The sequence below is a fragment of the Galeopterus variegatus genome, unplaced genomic scaffold, assembly GCF_000696425.1.
Source record: "Galeopterus variegatus unplaced genomic scaffold, G_variegatus-3.0.2 Scaffold5020, whole genome shotgun sequence".
NCBI lineage: Eukaryota > Metazoa > Chordata > Mammalia > Dermoptera > Cynocephalidae > Galeopterus > Galeopterus variegatus.
Genome location: NW_007731131.1, coordinates 207737 through 234753, shown reverse-complemented (window position 1 = coordinate 234753; position 27017 = coordinate 207737). Strand labels below are relative to the sequence as shown.

Here is a 27017-nt window from a genome sequence, read left to right as displayed (position 1 = left end):
CTTTTAAGAAGAAAAAGTCTTGGGGGGGGGGGGGGGGAAGGAGCATAGTCTCTTCGTTTAATATAGCAGTTGGCAAAAAAGACCCTTAAAACCTTTGAAAATCCCCGGTATAGGCCATCAAAGCATTGTAATAAAATATCAAATTAATTCAGATAAAAGGATAATCCATCAGGGCCACCAACCTAGTAGAAGTGTAGTTTCTGTGTGATTAGTCTCACCACAGAAAGCAAGGATAAAGTTCCACTCAGAATGAACAATGAAATAGTCATATTTGCCTCTAGATATTTTGTCACAGGCGCGACTGCACGGTGCCAGTGTGTTAGCCATTGGCAAAATCCTGAGCCCTTAATAATGTCAAGAGGTAGCTGGTGCCTTAGACACTTTGTGATCACAAAATTGAATCCTGTTCCAACTAATGGTAACCCATCATGTCTATCCTCTTTTTTCCCCTTAAAACCATACTGACTTCATTGTTCCGAAGGATATAGCCAGGAAATTTGAAATTTCCTTCGTTAAAATAAGATAGGAACATGGATTTCTCAATATTCTGTACCAAAAAAAGAAAAAGCTAAGTGCTTTTTACTCTGCTAAAAATGTAACTTTTCTTGAATCTCTCTTTCTCTTAAATTTTCCGAAAATGAATATAATAAACCAGGAAAATTAGCCACCATAGGGCTCAACATTCTGGTGGACATTTGGAGGATATCTTCTGCCAACAGTATAAGAAATAAAAGACAGAAAGGGATGCCCCAATTTACCTCAATCCGAAGTGCCCTAGATATTCTGTAAAGTACAAATGGAAGATTTTCCACTGTGGTAATTCCCTACTCTGCTGCCAGGGGCTAAATGGGTAAAGGACCCCCTCCTGCTGTTCATGCCTGGGAAATGCTTACGTGAGAGACAGAAGCAATAACCATTCCATAGGGTTAGTGGTGATCAAGTCAGCTTACAATCCCACAAGAGTGGAAGACATTACTAAAGACACTGGGGCACAGTTATGCTGATAATGTCTGGTTTCTCCATTTACTCTGTAAATGAGCAATCTGATGAGAAGAGGAAGAGTGAGCCCCTCTTCTGATACTGTGAGAGGCTGAAATAAGTAGAGGCTAAATGTGGAGAGGTTGGTGTTATGCACCCAAGACTTGGATTTCAGCACTGATGCTTTTACTGACCGTGGAATCTTGGAGAGATTAGTTCATCTCTCCTAGCCTTAGTTTTCTGCCCCATAAGGATAATAATACTTGCCTTGAGAAGAGTCACAAGGGAGGAGGCGATTGAGCTGAGCTTTAAAGAGTTCATATAGTTTAGATAAGCAGAGATGTGCTTCCCAGGTAGCAGGCACAGAGAATAGAGTGGGATATCACAATGGGATAACCCAAGCCCTTCAGCCTGACAGAGGTGTGGTATAGATAGCAAGGAGCTGTAAGCCTTATGGCTAGAACTATCGGGTGGGCCCATATCATGAAGCACCTTTAGCATGTAGCAAAGGAGTTGGGGTTAATTCAGTAGAAAATGAGGACCCACTGAACTTGGGAAGAGCCATTCTTCAGTGTCAACAAAAGATACAGTGAACAGAGAGGAATAAAAATTAGGGAGAACCATGTCTTCGTTTGCGCTGCTATAACAGAATACCTGGGACTGGATAATAGAAATTTATTTATTATGGTTCTGGAAGCTTGAGTCCAAGATCAAGGTGCCAGCAGGGTTGGCACCTCGTGAGGGCCCCTGTCTCTCTGGTTTCATAATGGCATCTTGTCAATGCCTCCTCCAGAGGGAACAAACTCTGTGTCATCACATAGCAGAAGAGCAGAAAAGGGCCGACAGTAGTTCCCTCCTGCCCTGTATAAGGCACTAAACCATTCATGGGGCTGGAGACACCCTGACTTAATCACTTCCCAGCAGGCCCACTTCTTATTACCATCACAATGGGGATTAAGTTTTAACACATCAACATCGTGGGCCACTCATACCATGGCAAGCAGTGAAGAGACAATCACAATTATCCAGGCAAAAAATAATCTTGTTCCTAAGGGTGGGGGATAGATGTGGAAAAGCAAGTAAAAAATAGATGAAAGTATTCTGAAAAGAAATTAAAAAATAGTGGCAGGAGTGTAAGTGTGGGACACAAAGAAATGCAGGGTCATGGATGGTTCTGAAGGCTTCATGCCTGCGCCTGGGAGAATTCTCTGCTGTGATTAGATGACAGGAAGGCAGGAGGGAGAGCAGGGAACCTTGAGTGCAGTTTTGTACCTACTAAGTTTATGGCTCAGGAGGTTGGTCTAAGCTATTATACCTACCAAACTTGGAAACATGTAAATTAGAGTGGGAGGGACAAGTTGATGCTGGGAAATACATTTTAGGTCCATCATTAGAGTTTCAAGAGTGAATGGGATTTCCAAAGGGGAGAATTGTAGAAAGAGATTGAAAGAAAATGATAGGTGCGACAAAATTAGGAAAGAGCAAAGTTACTCAGAGACGTTATAAGGAAGAAGCTCTGTGCTTTGTATGTCAGACAGGGTAAAAAATTCCAGATGTAAGGGGACAGTGAGTGATAGGAAATACACAAAGATACCAAGAACAACATGGCCCCAAGTGGGGCCAAGAGCTATCCTGCTGCTGAACATCATTCCCTCTCAAGATGAAGGTATAAGCACCAATAATTACTTCAGAATATCCTCTCTGTAGAACAATAAGAGCTTAACAGTCACTAGCATAAGATTTATATAAAAGAATTATCGATTTAATTTATTTAATCAGACATTGGCAAAGTTATTAGCCACTACCTGTTACTCTGTAAGACATGAAAAAGCTGGAGAAAGTCTAATGGGGGCCTTTCCTCTCTGTGGGAAAGGTCATTGCTAGCTTTAAATATTGGATTTTAGAATGGTGCCACAGCAAATAGGTATATAACTCAAATTAGACTTCAAAAGGACTGATTTGCTTGAGATTCCATCATCTAAAATAATTTCTTTCAATAAAACTGACTCCGTGGAAGGATATTAATTGCATGCCATAATGCTTTTTCTTTAAATTGTTTTAATGGATATATTTGAATAGAATTTTAATTTTTCAGATAAAATTTTTCGTTAACTAAAAAGAAAATTTGAAGGATGATAGTAAAATGTTACAAGTCAAATTTAAGTCTTGGTTTTATTTTCTTCATTTGCTCCAGCAATAATAGCAACCAGTGATTGGTTTAAAATATATAATACAGTAAACTCTTAACATAGGTATGATTGGAAAATTAGATTATCTGATTAGTCAGGTATTATTGTTAATAGCACATATACTATCTCTGGGTCTCTAATTTAAAAAAAAATATGACACAGAAAAACCTCGTGAATCATTAGTAACATAAGAGATTCACAAATCCTGTGCTACCCTGTAGTCATCTTTTAAAGCACTAGTTACACTTGTTACAAGGTCATATTCTAAGCTCTTTTTTCCAGTAAAAGTGCATTTTAATAACAAAATATATGATTTGAGGATTCTCACTAGACTAGCAGAACTTCAAATAAGTCAATAATGTTCCATAAAGTTAATGTCTGTTTAATCATTTTTGAGAAGGGGATACTGACAGCATCTTCTGAAAAAGAGAAGCTTCAGAGAAGACAGGCGGGAAAGACATTTGGTACCTGGTCACATGAGAGATGTTGGGAGGCAGGGATAGCCCAGAGCTTCACATCTGCAGGGTGTATCTAGAAGGGGCAAGGGGACTGTTTCTTTGTTGCCTCCAAACATAGATCATGCAGCACAAGAAGAGCATTTGGAGAATGCCAATAGTTTTTTCAAGGTGAAAAGATAAGAACTGTTCGAGAATGGAGCAGGCTGCTCAGCCATTAATGCTTTTCTTATCCTCGCAAGTGTTCAAGGAAAGACTGGAGAATCACTGGTTATGTCCTTCCGCTTCAGAAAGATTGTACCTTGCCTGCTGCCCACTTGCCTCAAATGTGACACCAAAGTGCTCTGTTTATTCCTCTGCGATCACCGTGTACTAGAGAAATCTAACATGTCAGAGGAGGAAATGTCAGTTTAGCTCCTGGGGACTTTCACATCTGGGAGGAGTGGTGCCGCAGTTCAGAGCATCGGCAGCCTGTCATTCCCTCTGGGCTCCAATCCTGCCGGGGCACTTGCTAGCTGCAACTTTGCATAGGTGGATCTGGGAGGAGTGGTGCCGCAGTTCAGAGCATCGGCAGCCTGTCATTCCCTCTGGGCTCCAGTCCTGCCGGGGCACTTGCTAGCTGCAACTTTGCATAGGTGGCTTAACTTCCGTTTGCCTCAGTTTTCACGTCTGTAAGATGCAGATGATAGCGGTACCCACACCGTGGCTCTAAATGAGATTCTGTACGTAAAAGCAGTTAAAGTTGTGCCTGGCTGACAGTTAGTGGCAGCTGCCGCTGCTGTTGTGATTGTCGTCATTACTCACCAAAGGGATGGTTTGGTTTTGTTTAGATGAGCTGCTTCAGAAAGAGCAGAACTACTCAGATGATGTCTTGGCCAACATGATCAGTGAACCAAGAATCAGTTATGGGAATGATGCTCTGATGCCATCTTTGACCGAAACGAAAACCACCGTGGAGCTTCTTCCGGTGAATGGAGAATTCAGCCTGGATGATCTCCAGCCATGGCATCCTTTTGGGGTCGACTCTGTGCCGGCCAATACAGAAAACGAAGGTGAGAGACGGGGTGGGGCGGGGAGTGTTCTTGTAGATACACATGTATGTGTGCATGGTTTCTTTTTATGTTCTTGTGTGGTCATTTTTTTTTTTTTTTAGTGTAGTAATAAATATTTTTATTTCAATTTTATCTTGATGAAGAAGTAAATATTAGAAGCTACTATATAATCATTGAAATAATACTATATTTGTGTAATTTATTTGTTTATAATTTTTATGCTACAAAGCAAGTAAACTGATATTTGGAAAAGATGGCAGCCCCATTGTATAGGTGGCAAAACACAATGAAAGTGGTTACATAGAACCACTTTCAAGTAAAAGATATATTTCACAAATATCCAGGTTTATATTCTGGAGAGTATCATTCTTGGAGTTACCACGGCTATAAAAAGGGGGTTCGCAGTGTACTATTTAAGAGACAATTCTCCATGTGAAAAACATATGACAATAACATTCTTCTGATTTTTGTTTTCTCATTCTCTTAATATAAAACGATATATTTTATAATAATAAAAGTGGCTACATAAAGAGCATGTACTATGTGCCATATGTTCTTTTAATCACTGTTTTTCAAAGGAGGAAATTGAAGGACCAGGAGACCAGGTTCTTGAGTGGTGATTTTTGATAGGAATTTTAAAAAATACTTTCTCACTGAGAAATATTTTGTTTCTTCTGGAATGGAAGAAACAATATTCAACTTGTTTTTATGAGCTAGTGGCCTAAAATGCCCACGTTGGAAGAAAAGACACAGGTGATGAAATTAAGGAAATCGCAGTCTACCAGCAGAGAGAGTTGTTTTGATAGGGCCTATGTAAATGGGGATTTGACAGGCACCAAAGTAGTCTTTATGAGCTATTTATTTGTACCTGAAATTTCAGATTAAAATTTAAATGTTAAAGGCAAAGATAGAGAACCACATATAAATAAAATGTAATTTTGCTTAAGATTTAAATAACTTTGTGTTTAGGAAGTTAAATTTGTTATTTTTTGAAGAAAAATAAAAGAAAGTTAAATTTAAGGCACCTGTCAACATTAAGGAGCATGTTGGTCTAAATGTTTTTTCCTGTGATAGTTCACAGAAGTAAGATTTTTCTCTATCATTTAATTTATGCAGTAGATGATGTACTTTCACGAGGATTTCTTAGCAGAAATATCTAGAAGAGAGTTTGCTTTATCATTTTTACATGTTCAGAAGTATAAAATTACAAACACATGAACACCTTGATTTCTAGTTACTAACATTTTTCAAGAACACAACAGGATTTTAAAAACTCATGATTTTCTTTCTCGAAATAGCAAACTTTGATGGTGGTTTCATATTTGCAATATGATTACCTCAAAAAATGCAATCAGTGTACTCCTCAGACTACATTTAAATCCAATATTAGACCTTAAGTGCAGTGGACAAAGTTTTTTAAAGAACCATTGCAGAAAATGTTTATATAGACTGGCTTCATAGTGTGAGTTATCGCCCCAAATTTGTTTCCTTAATTTGAAAAGAGCACCTTCTAGGAATACCAGCAGATACGAACAGCAGTGTTCTTTATGACATTAAAATAATTGACTTCACCATTTATGAAAATAATTCTTAATCATGTAGAAGAAAAATTTTAAGAACATTCAGTTATCAAAGACTTGGTAACTTCCTTACTAAATTGTGTTATTACTAGAGTGCTTGTTGTGTTATTTTCTGTATAGGTAGACACATTTTGGCCATTTAAAATCCTCACCACTCAGATTCTAATGAGAATTTTTTGTGAAAAATGTCCGATCTCATTTTGTAAATTGAATAGTTATAACACCAGCCCTGGGAGACAATCTGTGCACACACACACACACACACACACACACACACACACACACACACACACACACACACGCCCTTGGGTATTCCCCAGATGTTCGTTTGGGCAAAGGCCTTAATTTAGTGCTTCTGGATCCTTGACTAAGATGCAGCTGTTACATTGCCGAGGCTTCATCAAAAGAGCTCCTGTTCTCCTTAAATAAGGATCTGCTATTGATAAACAGTGAAATCTTATATAACAGTATTGGTAGGCAGTAGTACTTAAGATCTCAGAGTTCTGAGTTGTGGTTCTCTTCATTATCAGACCCAGCACCCCCTTTTATAACAAATATTTTAAAAAACCTTCTCAATGATCAATCTTTAAAATTGACTGACAAGGTTTGGGAGAAAAAATCAATATAATGGACATAATTGATAATATGTATTTCACTGTGAAAGTGCTCAGGTCCAATGGCTAGTGGGAACAATGGCATAGCCAGGTGTTGGCCACCCGCCCCCCCCTGGATGGGGCAAAGTTAGATGCCGACTTATACAGGGGGCTGTTTCATTGATCCAGGTTCTGTGAGCAACAGAAGCGTCAGTGATGTGATTTTCCAAAATAGTGAATAATTCTTGGGAAAGCTGTAGATTAAATAATCTTCCCTCAATTTACCCAGTGGTGTGCTCCTAAAATATCCAGGTTACATTAAGAACTGTGCAGAAATGCTTATGTTTATATACATAATTGAGTTAGGTTCTGGATTCTCATTGGCACAAACATCCATATGTCCAGTGAGGAATTAGAAAACCATATAGAGTGCAGGAAATTTTACTCCTTGGGATTGCCTTGTTCACAGCATCTAACATCTCTCTCTCCATTCACAAAACGTCCTCCCTCTGGCCAGTCTTTGTGACAGCCAAAAACACTTCAAAATTCTCCACCATCCTGTGGGATAGTACTACCCCACACTCCTGAAGAAGGATCTGAGTTTAAATTCCAGCTCTGCTGTGTGATTATGAGCTAGTTATTTAGGCCTCTCTGGCTGTTTTCTAGTCTGTAAAATAAGGTTGATAATTTCTAACTCAGAGATATGGTGTGAGCATTAAATGAGCAGGTTCGAAAAGCTCTTAGCAAAGTGCCTGGAGCATAGTAAATGTTCAGTGATAGCTTTTTTTTTTTTTAAATGGAACCAGGATCTTATTAGAAAGACTTTATCAGCCAGTCTCAAGATGAGTCACCATATGGCCTGAACAGTGTATTCTTAAAATAAATGAATATAACAGACCATGTACTGATACAGTCCTAAAGTCATACCTCTTCTCCCCTCTCCATCTCCCACTCCCCAGAAACTTGTTCCTTGTTAATCTTTCTTTTTAAAGACGTGTGCTTGCACACAGAGCTATTGAAAATATCTAAAATTCTCAAAGGATTTCCTTTCATTGTTCATGCAGTCCTTATCATCATAGCTTCAAATGCTTACCAAAAATTTATTGTTTTTCTAAAGAACAATCAGTCAAGTCCAGAGGAAGCTTGGATGCCCAGCATTCTTTTAATTTATATTAAAAAGATAAGCTTATCACAGACACAGTTTTTCAACATCATAGGCTCTTGAACAGCTGTGATTTGCCTTAAGGAGTTCTGATTCATTGGTTTTTGAATACACAAAATCTAAATGAATGGCAAAACTAACATGAAGCTATTGTTATAGAACTGTTCTCATGGATCTAAAACGATCTGCCTGAAAGCATTTGTGTTTAGAGCATTTGTGTTTTTTCTGCTTCTCCATAACTTCCTGAGGCAGCCAGCCACACAAAGATCAACATAACATGCAGTAGCCACCAGTTGTGGTCAACAGTCAGCCTCTTTGTAAATACTACTGTTAATATTTTTAAAGAGACACAGCAGTTCTTATAAGACTGTATGTATTTTCAGAGTGAAGCTGCCTTCTGGTTTATTTTTAATTAATCATAAGAAGCAATGATGAAACCAATTTAAATGGTGCAATTGATATTAAATAAGTAATGTATTTTATTAAACCTGCAAACCAGTCCTTTTCAACCTCTCTAATCTGCATAAAACTGGTTTCCTGCTGATTCCTCATTACCTTAGGCTTGGTGGAGAGGTTGTGCAAGGTGGTACTAGCTTAGAATGGGTCTATTACAGGGAACACTAGAACTAACAAACAAAAATCTCAAGAGTTTCAATCATTCTGTTTCTGTCCTCTTGTGGGGAAGGATTTGATTCAGAGCTGCTGAGAGCAGAGGAGTCACATATTTTTGCTTACGTTTTCTTTTAACTCTTAAAGATAATCTATTTCTTCTGTTTAATTAACTAAACAGCCAGTGTAAAATGTTTTGAACACTGTATTGATGAAGTTACTTTCTGGTTCAGTAGTAATGGTCCATTTGAAAAATTAGAAAGTATTTGCAATAGATTGGGAAATAACGCACTATTTTGTCTTGCCAATGTGTATTCTTTTTGTGCAATGATGTTATCATTACCTTTAGAAAAAGCTTCTGATATCTGCTCACTGAACTCAAGAGCTACTTATTTTTTGGACATTAACTCGTACTAAATCAGCCTCAAACTGTTAAAGCAGGCTAGGGTTTAAGCCACTGAAACTATTATTGTTTAATCTTCCTAAAAAATATAAAAGATTCTTTTACTGTTTCAAATCATATATACCCATTTTTTTAAAAAGGCAGAAAAATTCATAGGAATAATCTCCTCAGTCGGAAATAACTAATAATAGCATTTTGTGGTAATGTCTTTCAGGCTTTTTTCTATGCACATCTGATGCTCTTTAATATTCACTTAAGTAATTGTGGAATAGTATCTTATCATGTGTAAGTTTCTTTCGCGTAAGAGTGCACTTTTGAGACCTGGTGGAAAAAAACCCTATTTACTTGTAACAAAACTGAGCTTCAGAAAGAATGATTTGCCCAAGATAACAGAACAAGGGTGGCATTAGCAGTAGACTCTAGGACTTCCAGCTCTTTAGCCTGCATCTAAACCACAGATACAGCTGCATCCCCCTCAGTGAAATATCTTTCTTTTTGGGGGGTGGCTGGCCTGTACAGGGATTGAACACTGGTCCTTAGTATATTTTCTAAAAACTTAACTGTTGATGTACACAACCACCTCAAGTTACTTGTTTGCTCTTGTGAGTGTGGTTTGATGTATTTTTGCAACTGATGCCCCATTTCGGGCCATTGTCACGAGGAAATTCTCAAAAAGTACCATGATCCTTCAACTAACTCCATTTTACAAGGGTCCTAAAGTTACTTACTACATGTTGTGACAGATGGGATAAAAGATGAAATATAGGGAAATCATACCTTATTCTTGAAATGTATTTGTGAGTTGCAGGAAGAAGTATGTCTTATTCTAATGCACAAATGAAGAGTCGTCGTCCTTGCAGCTGTGGTAATTATAGATTATTTAATAATAGGATATATAATAAATGCAGTTTTACAGTAGTTGGGAGTTTCTGAAACAAGCTTGAAAAATTACTTGTTCCTCACTACAATTAGAAGATACAGATGTTGTTATTTCTATTTCCATATGGAGAAACAGCCTCAGAAGTGGTTTTCTGCCCAAGGTCACAGACATTGCAAATGTGAGGCCTGGGTTTAGCTGCCTTCCCCTCCTTTCTGCTCTACTATGCTGCTGATTTCTACATGAGAAAGGACTGAACCACTTTCCTCTTTTTTATTTCATCAAATGTCCTACTGCTTCCCAAAATATTTTTTATATATTTTGAAGACTCGGCTTGTTGCCACTGTCTTCCCCCTCACTGTTCCTGTCAACGTGTAACATCCAGAATCGATTTCGGCTTAGAATCCCACCTTTTTTTTTTTTTTCTTTTTGTGACAAGTAAGGGGATGCAACCTTCGGCTCGGTGCTGCCCGCACCACGCTCAGCCAGTGAGCGCACCGGCCATCCTTATATAGGATCCGAACCTGTGGCGGGAGCGCTACTGCGCTCCCAAGCACCGCACTCTCCCGAGTGCGCCACGGGGCCGACCCAGAATCCCACCTTTGAATACGTGGCCTGTGTGCATCAGTCAGCTGTATGGTTTTATTGGAGTTGCCAGAAGCCATCGTGCCCAGCACACCTTGTCTCCCATCGACACCTGTGCTCTCTTTTTCTTCCCTTCTCACCTATGTATTTCCCAGGCCTTACTGAAAGGGCTTTTCCCCCCTCCCTTGGTGTCATTTGCCCCTTGACCACTTATTATTCCTAAAACCTTTGTTTCTCTCTCTCCTCCTTGTTTCTTCAAAGACCAGTATAAGTCTAAGGAAGTATTTTCTGAGAATCAGAAGCACTTTGGAAATGCCAGCCAACAGTAAGCAGTGGTGGGAACTATTGTGCCTCCTGCGCTGCTTTCTTTGGGTCAGACCCAGAATTATGTACAAAGGAAAAATTGTGAACGCTGACAAATATAAAAGGAAATACTCTCATTTCAGATTTTTCAGCTGTATGTCATCTATCAAATGGAAACCAGCCTTTAAAGACAAAAAAAGAGAGAGAAATTGGTTTACCTCTTCTACCCTCAAATGAAGGACAAATTTGATTCACTAAACGGCAGATTATGTGAGGGAACTTTGCTCTCCTGATAAATTTGTATTTGCGTTTCCCTGGAAATTTAACAGAGTCCTTTTGTAGTTAATTAACTGTAAAGTAAGATAAGATTAGACAGCTGTAAAAGGAGGTATCTTTAAGGTTTTCCACTGGGCTGAGTATAATGTATTTTATTTCCAATCAAAAGCCAAGAAACTATCTCTAAACTAGCTCAGAGCAAAATCCACCCTCCCCAACCCCTCTTCTTTGATGCTGCTGTTCATCCCGGTGAGTGCTTTTATTAGAAGACTAAGGAGCAGGATTGGCACATCAATAGCGATAAGCCTTTTGAAGTGGCACCCCTCCCGTTCCCTGATGCTCGGGATTAACTCACTGTGGTTCTTTTTCAGCTGCTCCTTTTTTATAGCTAGTTTATTGCACATGCTTTTTCCTGCTCTGTGTTCAGGAGCCACAACTTACCATCTTGATTTGTCTCATTTGCTTTCCGTGTCTCTTGCTTCCTGTGCCCAGTCGAGCCTGTTGATGCCCGCCCTGCTGCCGACCGAGGACTGACCACTCGACCAGGTACCCGACCCGCTGACCTCCTACCTCAGCATCTTGTGCTTGAGCTTGAGCCGATGTCACCTTCTTCCTTCATGACAAGCCTCTCCGTATTGCACATATTGCAGAATAGGACTTGAAATGACCTTAGAAACCAAACATTTAAAAATTCGCCTTTGCTTTTCTTTACACTCCATTTCTGTTTTTTGTTTCTGAGCTTTCCTTTTGAAACATAAAAGAGGACCTTTCTGTAGGGTTTTTTCTTTCTTTTTTTTTCTTTCTTTTTTTTAAAACTGGAGAGGGTTATATAGAGCTGACCTCAAAAATGGAAGCCCAGACAGATGAAGACTAGCTGGTGGTGACTGGTTACTGCTGAGAGCATCTCTTTCCTTTCTTGTTCAGTACCCAGATGGGTTCTTTTCTAACTAATTTGGGCTCAAGCTTCAATCAGTTACTGAAGTGGACATGATTTCCTGAAAATATCAGAATTTGGTATATCTCCAGAGCCAGAAATATTTACTTTTTCTCTTTTGTGGGTTGAATGTACTTATTCTCAATGAGTGGCTAAAATAACACAACAGATGTATATGCATAATTTTGCACATAGGCCCTTTATATTTTATATTACTTGCAAATCCCATTAACACTAAAATAGACACTTCTTTTTGTACAGTTTCCTGAGCACTGAGAAGAGACGCATTTTCACCCTTTGTCCTGTATTTAGCCTGTGGCTTGAACTTAGTTTTAAGAATAATGTCACACCACAGCCGAAGCACATACATGCCTGGTATCTACTCCAGGCACAAACCTGTCCCATCTGATAGTAGCTAGTGTTTTTAGTAAGTCAGAAACTAGAAAGTTATTGAATTGACAAATCTATAAATTCTGGTGAGATTTTACTCCCAGTAGCATCTCTCTTCCCATATTTATTTTCTTCTTTATCCTCACAGTGTCCCCATGTAATAGTCAAGGGACAGGGAATTAACTTTCTTGGAAGATATTAACACACGGAGATCAACCTGACTCGGTATAGAAAGCAGCAGAGCCAGAGTAGACCCTGTCTCTCTCACTGCAATACTGGCTCGAGCAATGACTGTCTCTGACCAGTCACTGTTGAAGATTCTGAGAGTCCTCCTTGTGGCGTCATCAAGCTCTTACGCTGTGATTAACAGTGGCAGCGGAGACAGTGGAGTGACACGTCTTGACAGCTGATCTTATGAATCTCTGTCTATAGGGCTTTCAAGGGAAACTTAAATTATAGTGAGTCAGAGACAGTTTCGGTTCTCCTAATGTCCTCCTTATTGTCAGTGTCACGTAAGTGAATTTCAAGGAGCCAGCAGTTGACATTCCCATTCTGCTCAGCCAACTGGTGAGGCCCAAGGCTGAGGGTGAGTTCAGTGCTAACTGCAAACAAAACCAGCTCAGGTTGGTCATTGCCTTGGGACTGTTTTTTATGATGCTTCCCACTTTATTTTTACACAAAGACATGCTTTCCATTTACAAGCATAAGATGTGATTTAGAAGCACTTATTCAACTAATTTTATTAAGTTCCTACGTGGGACTAGTTGGACCTATATTGTTCCTATTGAAATAAGAAGGGGTAACACCACCACTCCATTTCATTTACCTTTTTAAAAAAATCTTATATAAAAAGAATATTTTCATACACTGTCAAACAAAAATAATCTGTTTTAAGGGAATGACTAGAGAATAGTTAGTGATATTATATAAGTGGGAGAAAAGCATCTAAAATCTTTATTGTAATAAGAATATTATTTTATTTTGATATTTCACAAAGATTGATGCACTAAATTCCGTGGAGGATTGAAAGAAATTAAATAATAAGGTCCCTGCTCTCAGGAGCTTGAAGTATAATAGAAGGAAAACACTTTGCGTATTCAGAAGGATGAGATGGAATTCAGAAGGCAGGGAAATACAAAGCAACAGGACTGTAAAGGAGGATGTTCTGTGATGGGAGTAGGTGCAGTACTGACCTAGGGTGTGTTCACCAGGGAACTTGCTGGAGATGAACTTCCAGAGAGGTTGTGAAAGATTAGAGGCACACGGATTAGCAAAAAAGAGAGGAACAGTTCTATACAGATGAGAGAATGGCCTAAACCAGGCTTCTTTTAACACCACATAAGGCTTGTGTTTCCCAGTAGAAGATGGCCATAGATGGGAGAGAATGTGCAGTATGAAATGAGGAACATTCTAGTGAAGATGCGTTCATGAATAGCAATAATAGATAAGTATTGAGACATGCATATGCTCTATATTTTTGTGCTGTAGTGAGCCTATCAAGCATTTGGACTAATTTCCCCAGGTTTTGTGGTATTAGTCTTGGTTCTAAATCATCATACTTTATGAAACCACATACTTGAGTCTAATGTGTTGAATGATATCCTTAGACTTTCCAAATTTAGAGGCCCTTCCCAGTATTGTATGTCATTCAAGTAATACCATTGTTTTTGAATAATCAGTGTTGTCGATCAGAAACAAGTACGTAAAGAAAGGGTTTTTGTTTTTCCCCACCCAGTGCTGTATAATCATACTGAGGAGAATGATTTCTCCTTGATTTTCATACCTGCAAAATCAGAATGTTATAACTTCTAGAATGTAGTGTGTCACGTAAGGAACACAGTAATAACAGTGGTGATTTCTGGGCATAGTGGCCATTACAGCTAGTCCTCCTGGTTTATTTCCAGGGAAAAATAGACCCTGAAGGACAAGTTATACAGTTTGACCAGAGTAAAAAAGAAAAACACATTAGCAGGCTCTTCACAGGGGTCGGAAAGCTGTCTTTTCCATTGTGATGTGTTACCAACCTTCTCCAGTCCTAATAAAGGCAACCAGGCCCTTGACCCCAAGCCTTGAAAGAGTTGTCACGGAGAACACACCTCCCTTAGCCCCAAATGGACAACAGGTTCTCCTTACTCCTCATGACTTAGCGGAAGAGAGAAAGCTGGAGTCACCAGGGCTTACAGTAGAATCAACACAACTCAGAAAAAGGCCCCTTGTAGGCCAGTAAACAAAGGTAATCGTTTATTTAAAACTACTCGTTACATTTCATTTCACTCAATGTATTGCTTACTGATGATGTTTCCCTTTGTGCACAGAAAGCTGGAGTCACCAGGGCTTACAGTAGAATCAACACAACTCAGAAAAAGGCCCCTTGTAAGCCAGTAAACAAAGGTAATCGTTTATTTAAAACTACTCGTTACATTTCATTTCACTCAATGTATTGCTTACTGATGATGTTTCCCTTTGTGCACGCTTATTCATTTTTTCTTTTATAGCGAGATTTGCATAATGTATAAAAAGTCTTCACTAAATAACTATACATGCTAAACAAAATGAACTAGCCAGAGCTATTTCTGCTGAGAGTCTCTCAAACTATTGAGCTATATATACATGTGTTGACTTATTATATGAATTAGAATTTTTTTTTTTTTTTTACCAAAAGTACGTATTCTCAGCATCCTTTCAGAAATAGCATGGGCTTATAAAATTTTGAGTGGAGAGCTCATTCTGTACGTATTTTTTCAGTGTAATTATTTGGCCCCCAAATCAAAAAAGGAAGAGTATTTAAGAGAGTTTTCTTAAAAATTTTAGAAATGTAATTATTGCTTTGCTAAATCCTGATGACAGAAAAAGGGTGAGATATAAAGAAATGACCATGGTTGCATAAGGATCTCAAATTTAAAAGGGCTTATAGAAAGATAAAAAATATATAACCAATGAGAATTTAAAAGGAGTTAGTGTCATTGCCCTATAAAAATTAGCAGCAGGAAGTTAGAGAACAGAATGAGTTGAAACTTATGAAAAATGTCAGTAATTTTAAAGTAAAATAAATAAGAACAGATCTGCAACTCCTGGTGGAGGACAGGAGGTTGTTAGGTGAATAGGAGGACAAGGGCTAAAGAGGTGAGAGAGAAAGGGAAACTGCCCTGCTTTGATTGTCTTTCATGTCTGTATTAAAAAGAATGATCTGATAAAAGGAAATTAAAGCCCAAGATAAATCAAGAAGAGAAAAGAAAAAACTAGACCTTTGTATTATCTGTTGCAATGTAAGAAATAATCACAGAACTTAGCTGCTTAAAACAGCAAGCATTTAATTTTTTAGAGTTGTTATAGGTCAGGATTTGGGGCATGGTTTAGCTGGATGGTTCTGGTTCGGGATTTCTCATGAAATTGCAATCAAGACATTGCCAGAGCTGCAGTCACCTGAAGGCTTGACTGGGGATGGCGTGTCTGTTTCCAAGACGACTCGTTCACACAGGTCTTGGCAGGGGCCCTGTGAGCTCTCTGTAAGGCTGCTTGAGCATCCTTACAACACGGCAGCCAGCTTCTCCCACACCAAGAGATCCAAGACAGAAGAAAGAGGAAACTTCAGTACCTTTTAGTCTCAGAAGTTATATACTGTCACTTCTGCCACTTCCGTTAATTTAGAAGCAAGTTAGTTCATGAAAACAACATTCAAGGGAAGGGGACTGTGGATTTGTTTTAAAACCACCACATTTCTCTACCCAAGTTCGAGTCCTTAGGACCCAGACAAATTTCAGGCTAAGAGAATTTGAAGGAGAAATAGAACCATTGGGATAGGAAAATGTGGTTTTGAAAAGCAGAAAGGAGAGATGATAGCTTCACCGTCTACAAGCCAAGTGCAGTTTGACATTGATCATGGGTCTGTTTTTGGATAAGGTATTAAGTGGAATCTTTTTTGAGCAGTTGGACAAGGAAACAATGATATGTCACAACCAGCATGGGTTCCCTAGGTTTTGTCAGTTTATCCCCACTTTCTCTTTGTATAGGCTGTGCTGTTAGACTGGCACGTCATGTGCTGTGGACACTGTGCTTTTCAGCGTCAGCAAGGTGTGCAACAAGTTTCACAGCACCTTGTAGAAAAGATTGGAAGAGTAATTAGATCAAGAGCAAGAAATTACTTCCCGTAAGAGCTGCAGGAACTGGGAATGTGTAGCTCAAGTAGGAGAAGAACCAGCAGAAACATGTGACCTCTCCTTAGGTGTCTGATACCTGTTCAAAGTTATTATGTGGACAGGAAGGCTCGGCTTGCTCTGTGTTGAACTAGGCTCAAAGGGTAGAAATTACAGGGAAACTGATGTTGGCTCAATGTGAGCAAGGTCGTTTTAGCAAAGCTGCCTGAAAATAGAGGCAAATGGATATATTTTTCTGTGTTCAAGCAAGAGCTGAGAATCTGCCCTGGGTGGGAACACCATAGAAGAGATGACTTTAAAAGCCCTTCTCATCCTAAAATTCTAATATTTGATATTTAAATGCTGCAACATGGAAACTGATATTTATACTCTGTACTTTCATTTTTGTTTTAAAAATGATTGCATTTAATTTTTAAGCTTCAAATTATTCTTTGAGTAATGAAATCCATAACAGTTAGTGTAAGAAACATATAATGATTTGTAGAGAAGGAAGAGTTAGTAGGTTATAAATTGTTAGTCTCAAAGAAGCATTTTAAAATCATGTACTGCAGCTCTTTATTCAGCAGATGAACCAGTTACATTCTGTATCTATAACTAGAACACTTAACTAAATAATTATATAATTTTTACAATGCTTCACTGCACAGATACATGAACATAATTTATTTGTAATTGGAACAAAGCCCCAAAGAAGCAGTTTTATTTTACCAGGTAATTAATGCTCATTTTTAAAGCCTTTTGCTATTTTTTCTGAAGGAATGAGAGCACATGAAAAAAGACACATAATAGGTTAAACAATAAGCCTCTGTAAACCAGGCCAACACATTCTAGAAACAAAACCTTGCCAGCCTCCCAACCTGTATTTAACTTCAGTTTTTGCCCTTTTTCAAAAATTGCAGCATGTGTTTAAAGGCAGTAGAAGCCTTAAATTCAAATTTCTTTAATCTTTAATTTATTTTTGTTTAAAATAGGTAGTGGTTAAGGATTTAAGTACAGGGTGTCATTTTTCTTGAAGAAAGTCATTAATCTATTTTCTTCTAAGTGCAGGCCTAGAAAGAAGTTTTTGGTAGCCTGTGTCTCACAATGGTATGGTTTATAGGCAAAACTAATAGATTGTCCTGCATATTTTAATTATGATATTACGCAGGTTCCGGGTTGACAAATATCAAGACGGAAGAGATCTCTGAAGTGAAGATGGATGCAGAGTTCCGACATGATTCAGGGTATGAAGTTCATCATCAAAAACTGGTACGTAAAATAATTGACCTCTTCCCACTCTTCCGTTTGTCTTGCCAAATGACCTCTTAACTTGCTCATCCTTGCCAAGAATCAAATTAAGGAAAAGATAAAAGCAAAAATAAAATGCTTACCTATAGGATCATCAAGAAAATATGAAGAAAAGATAGAAGCTCTACCTGGAGTTTGTACCGACTAGAAGGCAGCTAAGCCCCTGCAGGACTTAAAGTGGAATTAACTTCATCATAGCAGCCACTTTAACTAACTTGCACTCTGTTTTCCAGGGTAATAGGTTTATTTGAAGGATGGGAATCTCAAATAAACACATGCAAACACTACTTGGTTTTACAGAACACTTTTTAGGACTGTTTGCTTAAGTTCACATCTGTAAATATCGCCCTTTTCTCCTTCATCTCTCCTTCCTGCCCCCCATCCCATTCCCTCCTTCACCTCCCCCCATTGAGGTTCTCTTGCAAGGGTAACATGGGAACTCTGCCGAGGTGGAGGCAGGAGGTGAGCAGGACACCATGATGTTCCCAATAGCGTCATTCATCAAAAGGTTTGGGTGAGGAAGACAGCAGCTTCCCTTTCAGACAGAATCACTTTTTCCCCTGATGTTACTTTTGGAACAAAAAAGCAACCATTTCCTTTGCAGGCAGCTCCAGTAGTTACATAAAATCCTTTACCAAAAGCTTAGAAATTCAGATAAGTCAAATCCTCGATTATGTTTGAGTTCCTTCCATCTTATCAGTAAGGACAGTAAGGGGGTTAAATTAATAAAGACAATTTTATCACACATTCAGTGGTGAACAAAAATAGTTGATTAGATTCTCATAGTAATATTTGAGAAGTACTCTCCCAGGTACTTCGTGTGTGTGTGTGTGTGTGTGTGTGTGTGTGTGTGTGTGTGTGTGCTCTTTTCAAGTGGAAAATATCTTTCCAGTGTTCATAAAGTTTATAAATCCTAGTATTAATTAAAAGAAATGCCTTGAAAGTATTATGTAGGCCTCTTTTCACTCTAAATAATTGTAGCAAATTAAAATCCAACTTGAGATTGAGATTGCATTTTAACTTCCATAATCTTTATTATACAAAAACATTTAGCCTTCTGAAGCATGGTTTTCATTGGCAGCTTAATCCAATATGAATTACTGTATAATCGGGTGTTCTTGATCTGGCTGATGCTGAACAGTTTTTTTAAAAAAAAAAAACTGGGGAACTGCTGAAGACTTGGGAGCTGGTGAGGCAGAAAGCTGAAGATTAATGTGCAGATTTGCATTTGCTGGTGCCTGTGTCATATAAGCCCATCTCTACAATTATACTAACTCCTATAATGCGACAGTGACTAATGGTGGCAGCAGTAATTAGGAGAATCAGCTCCCTTTACTGAACTAGTTGATAAGATAATGTAATATAATTAATGCAATGAATATTACAAAATTACAGCATTTTCTTAAAGACATAGGAGTATGTCTGGACTTGAATTTGTTCCTAATTACCTCACTCTAGTATCACTAGCTAATTAATGACTTACTTTTTATAAATATGTTGAGCTAACATATTTGTTTTGTAAGGGAATAATTATGAACAATTTCTAATTTTGTAGCAAATATACCATGAGTAACACCCTGTTAGAAATTTGCTTTAGGGCCGTCCCGTGGCTCACTTGGGAGAGTGCGATACTGATAACACCAAGGCCACGGGTTTGGATCTGAGTAACACCCTGTTAGAAATTTGCTTTAGGGCCGTCCCGTGGCTCACTTGGGAGAGTGCGGTACTGATAACACCAAGGCCACGGGTTTGGATCCCTATATAGGGATGGCCGGTTAGCTCACTGGCTGAGCGTGGTGCTGACAACACCAAGCCAAGGGTTAACATCCCCTTACCGGTCATCTTTTTTTTTAAAAAAAAAAAGAAATTTGCTTTATGTGCTATATTTTATATTTCCCTTTCAGGTTGCTAGGATGTTACTTTTAGCTATGAAAATCGGTCATTTTACTGTTTTGAAGTGGTATGGAAAGAATTGTTTGGGAGCTGTTTTCATTAACTTATACAACAAATGTGGTATATGTTTAATAATAGTTTCTTTTACTTGATCTACATAAGATCATCTCCTTATATAACAAGATGATAAAAATTGCAGCATGCTTCTGTAATTCCATTTATGTAGATAATGTTGAAAAATAATGACTTGCTTTTTATAAACAGTACAAATACTGAATAAATTTTTTCTTTATAATGTTCTCCAAATTTTTTATGTTTCATCCAAATAAATAAGAATAACATTTTAAGTTTTGGTTTCTGGAGATAACATAGTAAGAAAGTATGAGTTAGGTGTGACTGTTAAAATTCCTGTTGCTTATTATTTCTTCCCTTTGAAATAACATTATGCATTTAAAAAACATTACAGAGGGTCTTCGAAAAGTTCATGGAAAGATGTGTATGATCTTCTAATTCTATTTTCCCACAAACTTTTTGAAGTCCCCTCATAATGCTTCTCAAGGTTAATTAGAGTTTTACTGAATGACTGGCTAGAAGCAGATAACACAGCATCTTTTTTCTTCTATTTAACTCCCTTGTTTCAGAATGCATTCCTATGTATTAAAAATGTCCCTCCAAGAAAATGAGGACATCTACAGGTTTGAAAAGCACCTAAGGCTCAGTCACTTTTAAGAATCATGCATCAGGTCTCCCAGTTTTAAACCTGCTGAGACTGGGAAGGTGCTGACCTCCTTTCATAATCTTGATCCATGCTTTTTACAGCTTTTAATAGATCCGGGAGCTACCTTCCTGCCATTCCTCAAATGTTCCACTTGTCAAAGGGTTTCAGGTCCCTGCAGACTTCTATTTTGACATGTGGTGGGAAAGTAGACTCCTAGCACTGGGGAAGCCACAGGTTGTTTATCATTCTGTAAACTATGATTGTTATTTTTAGCAAGTAGAATATGTAATTTTTTTTTTCAAGTAAGCACCAAATTAAGTGATCAACCAGCTTAAAGACTAAGTTATGGCCAAGAATATACTAAAACTTTTCACATACAGTGTCTCCTGCAATTACAGTCCTTTTGCTTGATTTATTTTCAAGGTGTTCTTTGCGGAAGATGTGGGTTCAAACAAAGGTGCAATCATTGGACTCATGGTGGGCGGTGTTGTCATAGCAACAGTGATTGTCATCACTTTGGTGATGCTGAAGAAGAAGCAGTACACATCCATCCATCATGGTGTGGTGGAGGTAGGTGAACTTGGCTGCATGTTTGCAAGTGGGAATTAAAGGAAGATGGGAGGGATATGATGCTTAGCATTAGTCTGAAGATTGTCCATGTATCTCTTTGTAAAAAAAAAAAAAAAACAGGGTTTCAGCTATTCTTTTCTTGCTTTTGTTTTCATTCATTCCAACTTTTTGTGAATGCCAGGGTTGAGATTGCGTGTTATCTCAATTTAGAATTTGTATTTAAATTATCAAAATAATACTAATGATAATGCTTGACTTTTTAAAAAGTTGTGATCATCCTTAAACACTTTTTTAAAAAGCAAACAATAAAAAACAGTATCAGAAGTTAGAAATGATGGGCCGGCCCGGTGGCGCACAGAAGACAAAAAAAAAAAAAAGAAGTTAGAAATGACATATAGGAGGTAGCTTTTTTAAAAAAAAAAAAACTGAATGCATTTATTTATTCCCGTGTGTGTTGCTTTTTGGTTTGGGTTTTTTTTTTGTTTTGTTTTTGTTTTTTTGTCTTTTTCCGTGTCCGGCAACGGATCGCAACCCTCAGTGTTGCCCCCGTACCGGACCGGGGACCGGCAACGGGATTGCAACCCTCGGTGTTGCTCCCGAGCCTTGCTCAGCCAGTGAGCGGGAACCGGTCTGTATGTGGGATCCGAACCCTCGGGCGGGAGCGCCGCCGCGCTTCCCAAGCGGCACACTATCCAGTGCGCCACCGGGCCGGCCCGGTTTGGGGTTTTTTTGGTTGGTTGGTTGGTTGGTTAGTTGGTTGGTTAGTTGGTTGGTTGATTGGTTGGTTGGTATTAAATAGTCTTGCCTCTAAGTAAAACCAGGTAATAATAAATAATACTAACTTTCAGTAAAGACTCTTGCCTTTAAAGTTTTACAGCAAATCACATTGTACCAAACAGCTCAGCAGAACATGCATGTTTGTTATCTGAGATGTTCTTCAACCTGCACTTCCACCCGAAATACCTTAGTTTCAAGGTGTTAGACCAGTAGCACTGGAGGTGGAGAGAAGACACACAAGTGACAGTGGCAATTACTGCACAATTATGCCTCCTTTAGAATCTTTCTCTATAGGCTAGTCTGCTTAACAGGAGTGTACAGCACAGAGTAGTGGATTACACCAACAAAACAAAGTAGCTACAGGATTCAGATATAACTTCTTAAATTCATGATACGAGCCTTTAGAATCTTTCTCTATAGGCTAGTCTGCTTAACAGGAGTGTACAGCACAGAGTAGTGGGTTACACCAACAAAACAAAGTAGCTACAGGATTCAGATATAACTTCTTAAATTCATGATACGAGAAAAAAAAAAGACAGAAGGAGATTTACAAACAAATTTCTTTTTATGCATTTAAAATATAGTTTTGGCAGGGAGAAAAGATCTCAAAGTATATGCAGCCTTTTAGGAAAGTGTCTTTTGGAGAGAGTGAATTAATACATTTTGAGTTCTAGAATTTTTAAAGCTGAAAGAGATCTCAATGATCAATCAAATTGGTTCCATTTTATAGATGAGAAAGCAGGCTGAGACAGAAGCATCAGCCTTAAACTAAGTAGCATCTAGGTCAGAGTCCAGATTTCCCCAGATACTACCCATTGCTTTTTCCATCAGAGGAAAGTCCAGATACTTCCAGTGAGTTAAACATCTCATTAACCCCAAGGAAATGCGCTCCAAACCATTCTTGATATAGGAGGGCCAGAAGCGTTTAAATAAATTAAATTTGTAGCAAAGCCAGAAATCTTATTTTGTTCAGCACTTAAAATCTCTACAGACTACTTGTTTACAGGAGTTACTGATAGAAATTGGTGTTGAGTCTTATTTCCCCAACCATCTCGTGTGATGTGCTAATGGGTAGTGTAATGAGTGAAACCCGGGAAACAACAGGTAGCACGATGAAAAAGAATTGAATGATTCACAAATAAAGCCATGACTATGTCATCAGGTTTGTGGTGTTGATCTTTTTATAATTATATATCTATGCTGCGTCCCTTGAAAACGTGTAAGGTGTATTATTATTAGAATTGGTTTTTCTCATTTCTTTTCAAATAAATTTTTAGTTTCATTTTTAATTCCATGTTTGGGCAGATAAAAAATGTTTTCATACCTGAGTAATTGAAAAGCCCCTTTTAATTTCTTCAGTATAATTGTACCTTTTAATGGCCTTGAACTGATTAATCTGCCCAAGAAGCAGCTTCCAGTCTGCAAAATTTCTTTCTGTTGAAGTTCCTTCTTTGCCAAAGGCCAAAGAGCCCGTATTGGTTTCCTAGGGCTGCCATAACAAAGTACCACAGACTGGGTGGATTAAACAACAAAAATGTACTTCCTCACCATTCTGGAGGCTAGAAATCTGAGATCAGGGTGTTGGCAGGGTTGATTTCTTCTGTGACCTCTCTGCTTGACTTGTAGACGGCTGTCTTCCCCCTTTCCTCTGTGTTTTACTGTGTCCTAATCTCTTCTTATAAGGACACCAGTCACATTGGATTAGGATCCACTCTAATGACCTCACTTAACCTTAATTATCTCTTTGACTGTATCTCCAAATACAATCACATCCTGAGGTACTGGGAGGTTAAGACTTCAACACACAGATTTGAGCGGGAGCCAGCTCAGCCCATAAAGGAGCCCAGGAATGCTGAGCAGAAAAGCAAGTCTTTACCAGGAGCTGCCTGCCCTGGCTGTGCATGAGATTTGCCAGGTACTTTTCTAAAAGGACACATCTTCAGTTCCCCCCTTAGACCTAGGGAAACAGAATTCCCAAATAGGAGGCTGAGAATCTGCACGTTGAAAGTTTCCCCAAGTGAATAAGACATGTGGTCAGGTTTGAGAACTGACACACAGCATTAACACTTCTTCCTTTTAGTTGCTGTAAGCAAACTTTAGGGAGTAAAAAATGTTATCTCGTCTCTCCAAGATAACTAGTTGCCTTTTAAGGGCTCTTCCAGCTGCCTGGGCTAATGTTTCCTTTGGTCAGTTACCAAGAAATGTGTTCTTAAACTTGGAATGTCAGAGGAGAAGAAGTTGACATGACCCAGATTCTGAAAACGTATTTTTAAGCCAGGAGGTGCCCTTGCAGGAGCAGAATCAGAGAGAGAACAGTTGTTCAGCTTTTGTCTGGATATGCGTTTTCTACTTGGAAGCAACTAGAAACCTCTCTAGATTGAGTGCTCCACCTCGTTGTGTGTTTTGTTTTATTTCCTTTCACTTCCTTCTTCCTTATAGAGGAATGTCATAGAGAGCCTGGAAACGATCCCCTTTTCCCTTTCAAGGCCTTTGTTACTGTCCAATCCGTAAGCAAGCCCTTGTCTATCTCCACGTTCAATCTGTAGAGCAGTGTTGGAATAGAACTTCATCTGAGGTGTCGTTCCTCCTTCTCCCACCCTCAAGAAGGTGTAGTCTCACTGGGCAGGTGGAACTTGACCAAGAGCTGCAGCCAGGCTTGGGCAACACATGTTCCTAGCAGAGATGTAGTGCTGCAGGGGTTCTGAGCACACCAGAGTCTGCACTGAATGGAAGGGATCCTCCTGCAAACATTCTCTGCCGAATTTAGTGGGCTCTCTCAAATTCAGGTGCATGGAAATGCCTTTATTTCCAGCTCTGGTTAACCTTCTTCATGAATGAGTAACCCCACTTCACTAAGAACAAAAATGACCAAGTGAATATGTCCAGTTGGACTGGCCTCATTCACTCAGGACAGATTACCATCGTACCTCACACCAGCAGTGCAGGAAGAAGTCAGGAAATCTCTTGCTCTTAGAGTGAAAGAGTCCTGCAGAAGATTTACAGGGATAGGAAGCCTAGGAAAAAACCTGGGGGGGGATGCAGCGATTAAAATGAGCATAGTGTTTTTATTAATAGGGTTGTTAGCAGTTGGAAATGAGCAGCTACTAGTTTTGTTTTGTTTTGTTTTGTTTTGTTTTGTTTTGTTTTGTTTTGTTTTGTTTTGTTTTGTTTTGTTTTGTTTTGTTTTGTTTTGTTTTGTTTTGTTTTGTTTTGTTTTGTTTTGTTTTGTTTTGTTTTGTTTTGTTTTGTTTTGTTTTGTTTTGTTTTGTTTTGTTTTGTTTTGTTTTGTTTTGTTTTGTTTTGTTTTGTTTTGTTTTGTTTTGTTTTGTTTTGTTTTGTTTTGTTTTGTTTTGTTTTGTTTTGTTTTGTTTTGTTTTGTTTTGTTTTGTTTTGTTTTGTTTTGTTTTGTTTTGTTTTGTTTTGTTTTGTTTTGTTTTGTTTTGTTTTGTTTTGTTTTGTTTTAAATAAGCAGTAAGTATTGATTTGCTCAGCCATGAGGCCAGAGCTTCATTCTGTAAGCCATTAGCCATGCTTTCCCGAGGAGATGACTGTGCTTTATTGGTGCCTCAAGCAGTGAAGTGATGGCCCTTCGCTGTGCTGGTTCCCAAACATGCCCACCATGTCAGGGTGTCTCTTTGGTGGCTGAGAATCATTTAGGCCACTGAATTATTAACTATGGCTTCTGTTTTGTATCATCTTACAAAGCCCAGTGACCCCAGGTTCTGTTTAGTAGCAGATGGCACTTTTCTACATTGATGTACATAGACACTGGATATTTGAAAGTGTATATTGTCACTTTTTCTGCTATTCCTCCCAGATGGAGACATCACCTTTATTAAAGAAGATGGGGGCACAGATTCTTTCTTTGGGGGCTGGGGGCGGCTGGCCAGTACAGGGATCTGGGGGGGCACGAATTCTCTTTATTGCAGGGTATAAAAAAGTTTTTCTTTCATGGATCTGATAACTGGAACACCAGATGTCTCCCCACCCCCACCCCCATGTCCCATAATGACCTAAAAAAAAGGAGAGTTGCTTATTTATTTAGCTTTTTATGGAGTTATAGCATATGACTTTTCCTGAGGAATGTGCTGTCATACTGGTGACTTTATAAAAATATGTTCTTAGAGGTCCTTTCTTCCTGGCAAGAAGTTGACCCACCAGGATGGAGGCCCCTAGCAGCCACTAACGTGCTGTTGGAGGGAGTGTTCAGGTTAAATGGGAAGCAAAGATAGGAAAAAGTCAGGGCAGGCTCAGCCTCTGCAGGTGGCTACAGTGAACAGCAGGAAGAGAAATTGGAAGGTCGAAGGACAGCAAAGGAAGGAGTTCCTGAGGCTGCCCGAAGAATGATTTGATGTTGGCAATAAACATAACTAAACTACTAGACTTGTAAGAGATGGCATCATAGTTGCATTGGTCTGTTTCTGTTGTTTATAACAAATACCTGGTACTGGGTGATGTATAAAGAAAAGGAAATTTATTGCTTACAGTTTCTGAGTCTGGGAAGTCCAAAGTCCAGTCAACATATCTTGGTGGTGGTGATGGTGTAAGCAGAGCATCACATTGTGAAAATGGTGGAAGTAGAGAGAGCAGAGAGAGAAAGACCCTCTCTCTTCTTTTAAAACCTTCAGAACCACACCCATGACCACTATTATTAATCCATTCACTACTGCAGGGTCCTACAATCCAATCACCTCTTCAAGGCTCCACCCTTCAATTACCATAATAGGATTTCCCACCCTCTTAACAGTCACAGTGGGAACCAAGTTTCTAATACATAAAACTCGAGGGACACAATTCAAGCTTCAGTGAGTTTTGGTGGAGACATATTCAATCCTCTACAATATTTAAGAAAATGAACAAATATACAGTTAAGCAGAAACTCAATACTGGGAGGCTACTAGGAAGGTTAAATCACTAACTTGAAAGCACCATAACTGTGTTCTTGCTTCTATTTGTCTTCCCATATTACTGGCTCCTCAGATGTTGGTACATGTGTTGTTACAACTGTATTGTAATTAACTTTAGTTACTTTACTTGTCTGGTCGACCTCAGTGACCTGAAGTGGAAAATCTTAGGGGCAAGGATTCTGTTGTTTGGCCTAATTTAGTGCCTCATGCAAAGGACGTCCATTAATACACATCCTGCTGGTTACTATGCACAATCAAATTTAAATGTGATGTTCACTGCCCGTCCTCCAAGCTTAAATACACTAGGGGTGATATGATAGGGGAG

The 27017-nt window shown here is 38.7% G+C and overlaps 1 protein-coding gene across 1 annotated transcript in view; it reads left to right on the top strand.

Moving 5' to 3' along the window:
- The window catches only part of APP (amyloid beta (A4) precursor protein), a gene marked incomplete at its 5' end in the record, with an annotated part of 108211 nt that overhangs the window by 75673 nt on the left and 5521 nt on the right, over positions 1-27017 (top strand). Inside the window, 4 exons of the mRNA XM_008588756.1 lie at positions 4453-4674; positions 11555-11608; positions 17688-17788; positions 20862-21008. Of these exons, the coding sequence (XP_008586978.1) occupies positions 4453-4674; positions 11555-11608; positions 17688-17788; positions 20862-21008 (524 nt within the window). The remainder of the gene's footprint in view (positions 1-4452; positions 4675-11554; positions 11609-17687; positions 17789-20861; positions 21009-27017) is intronic.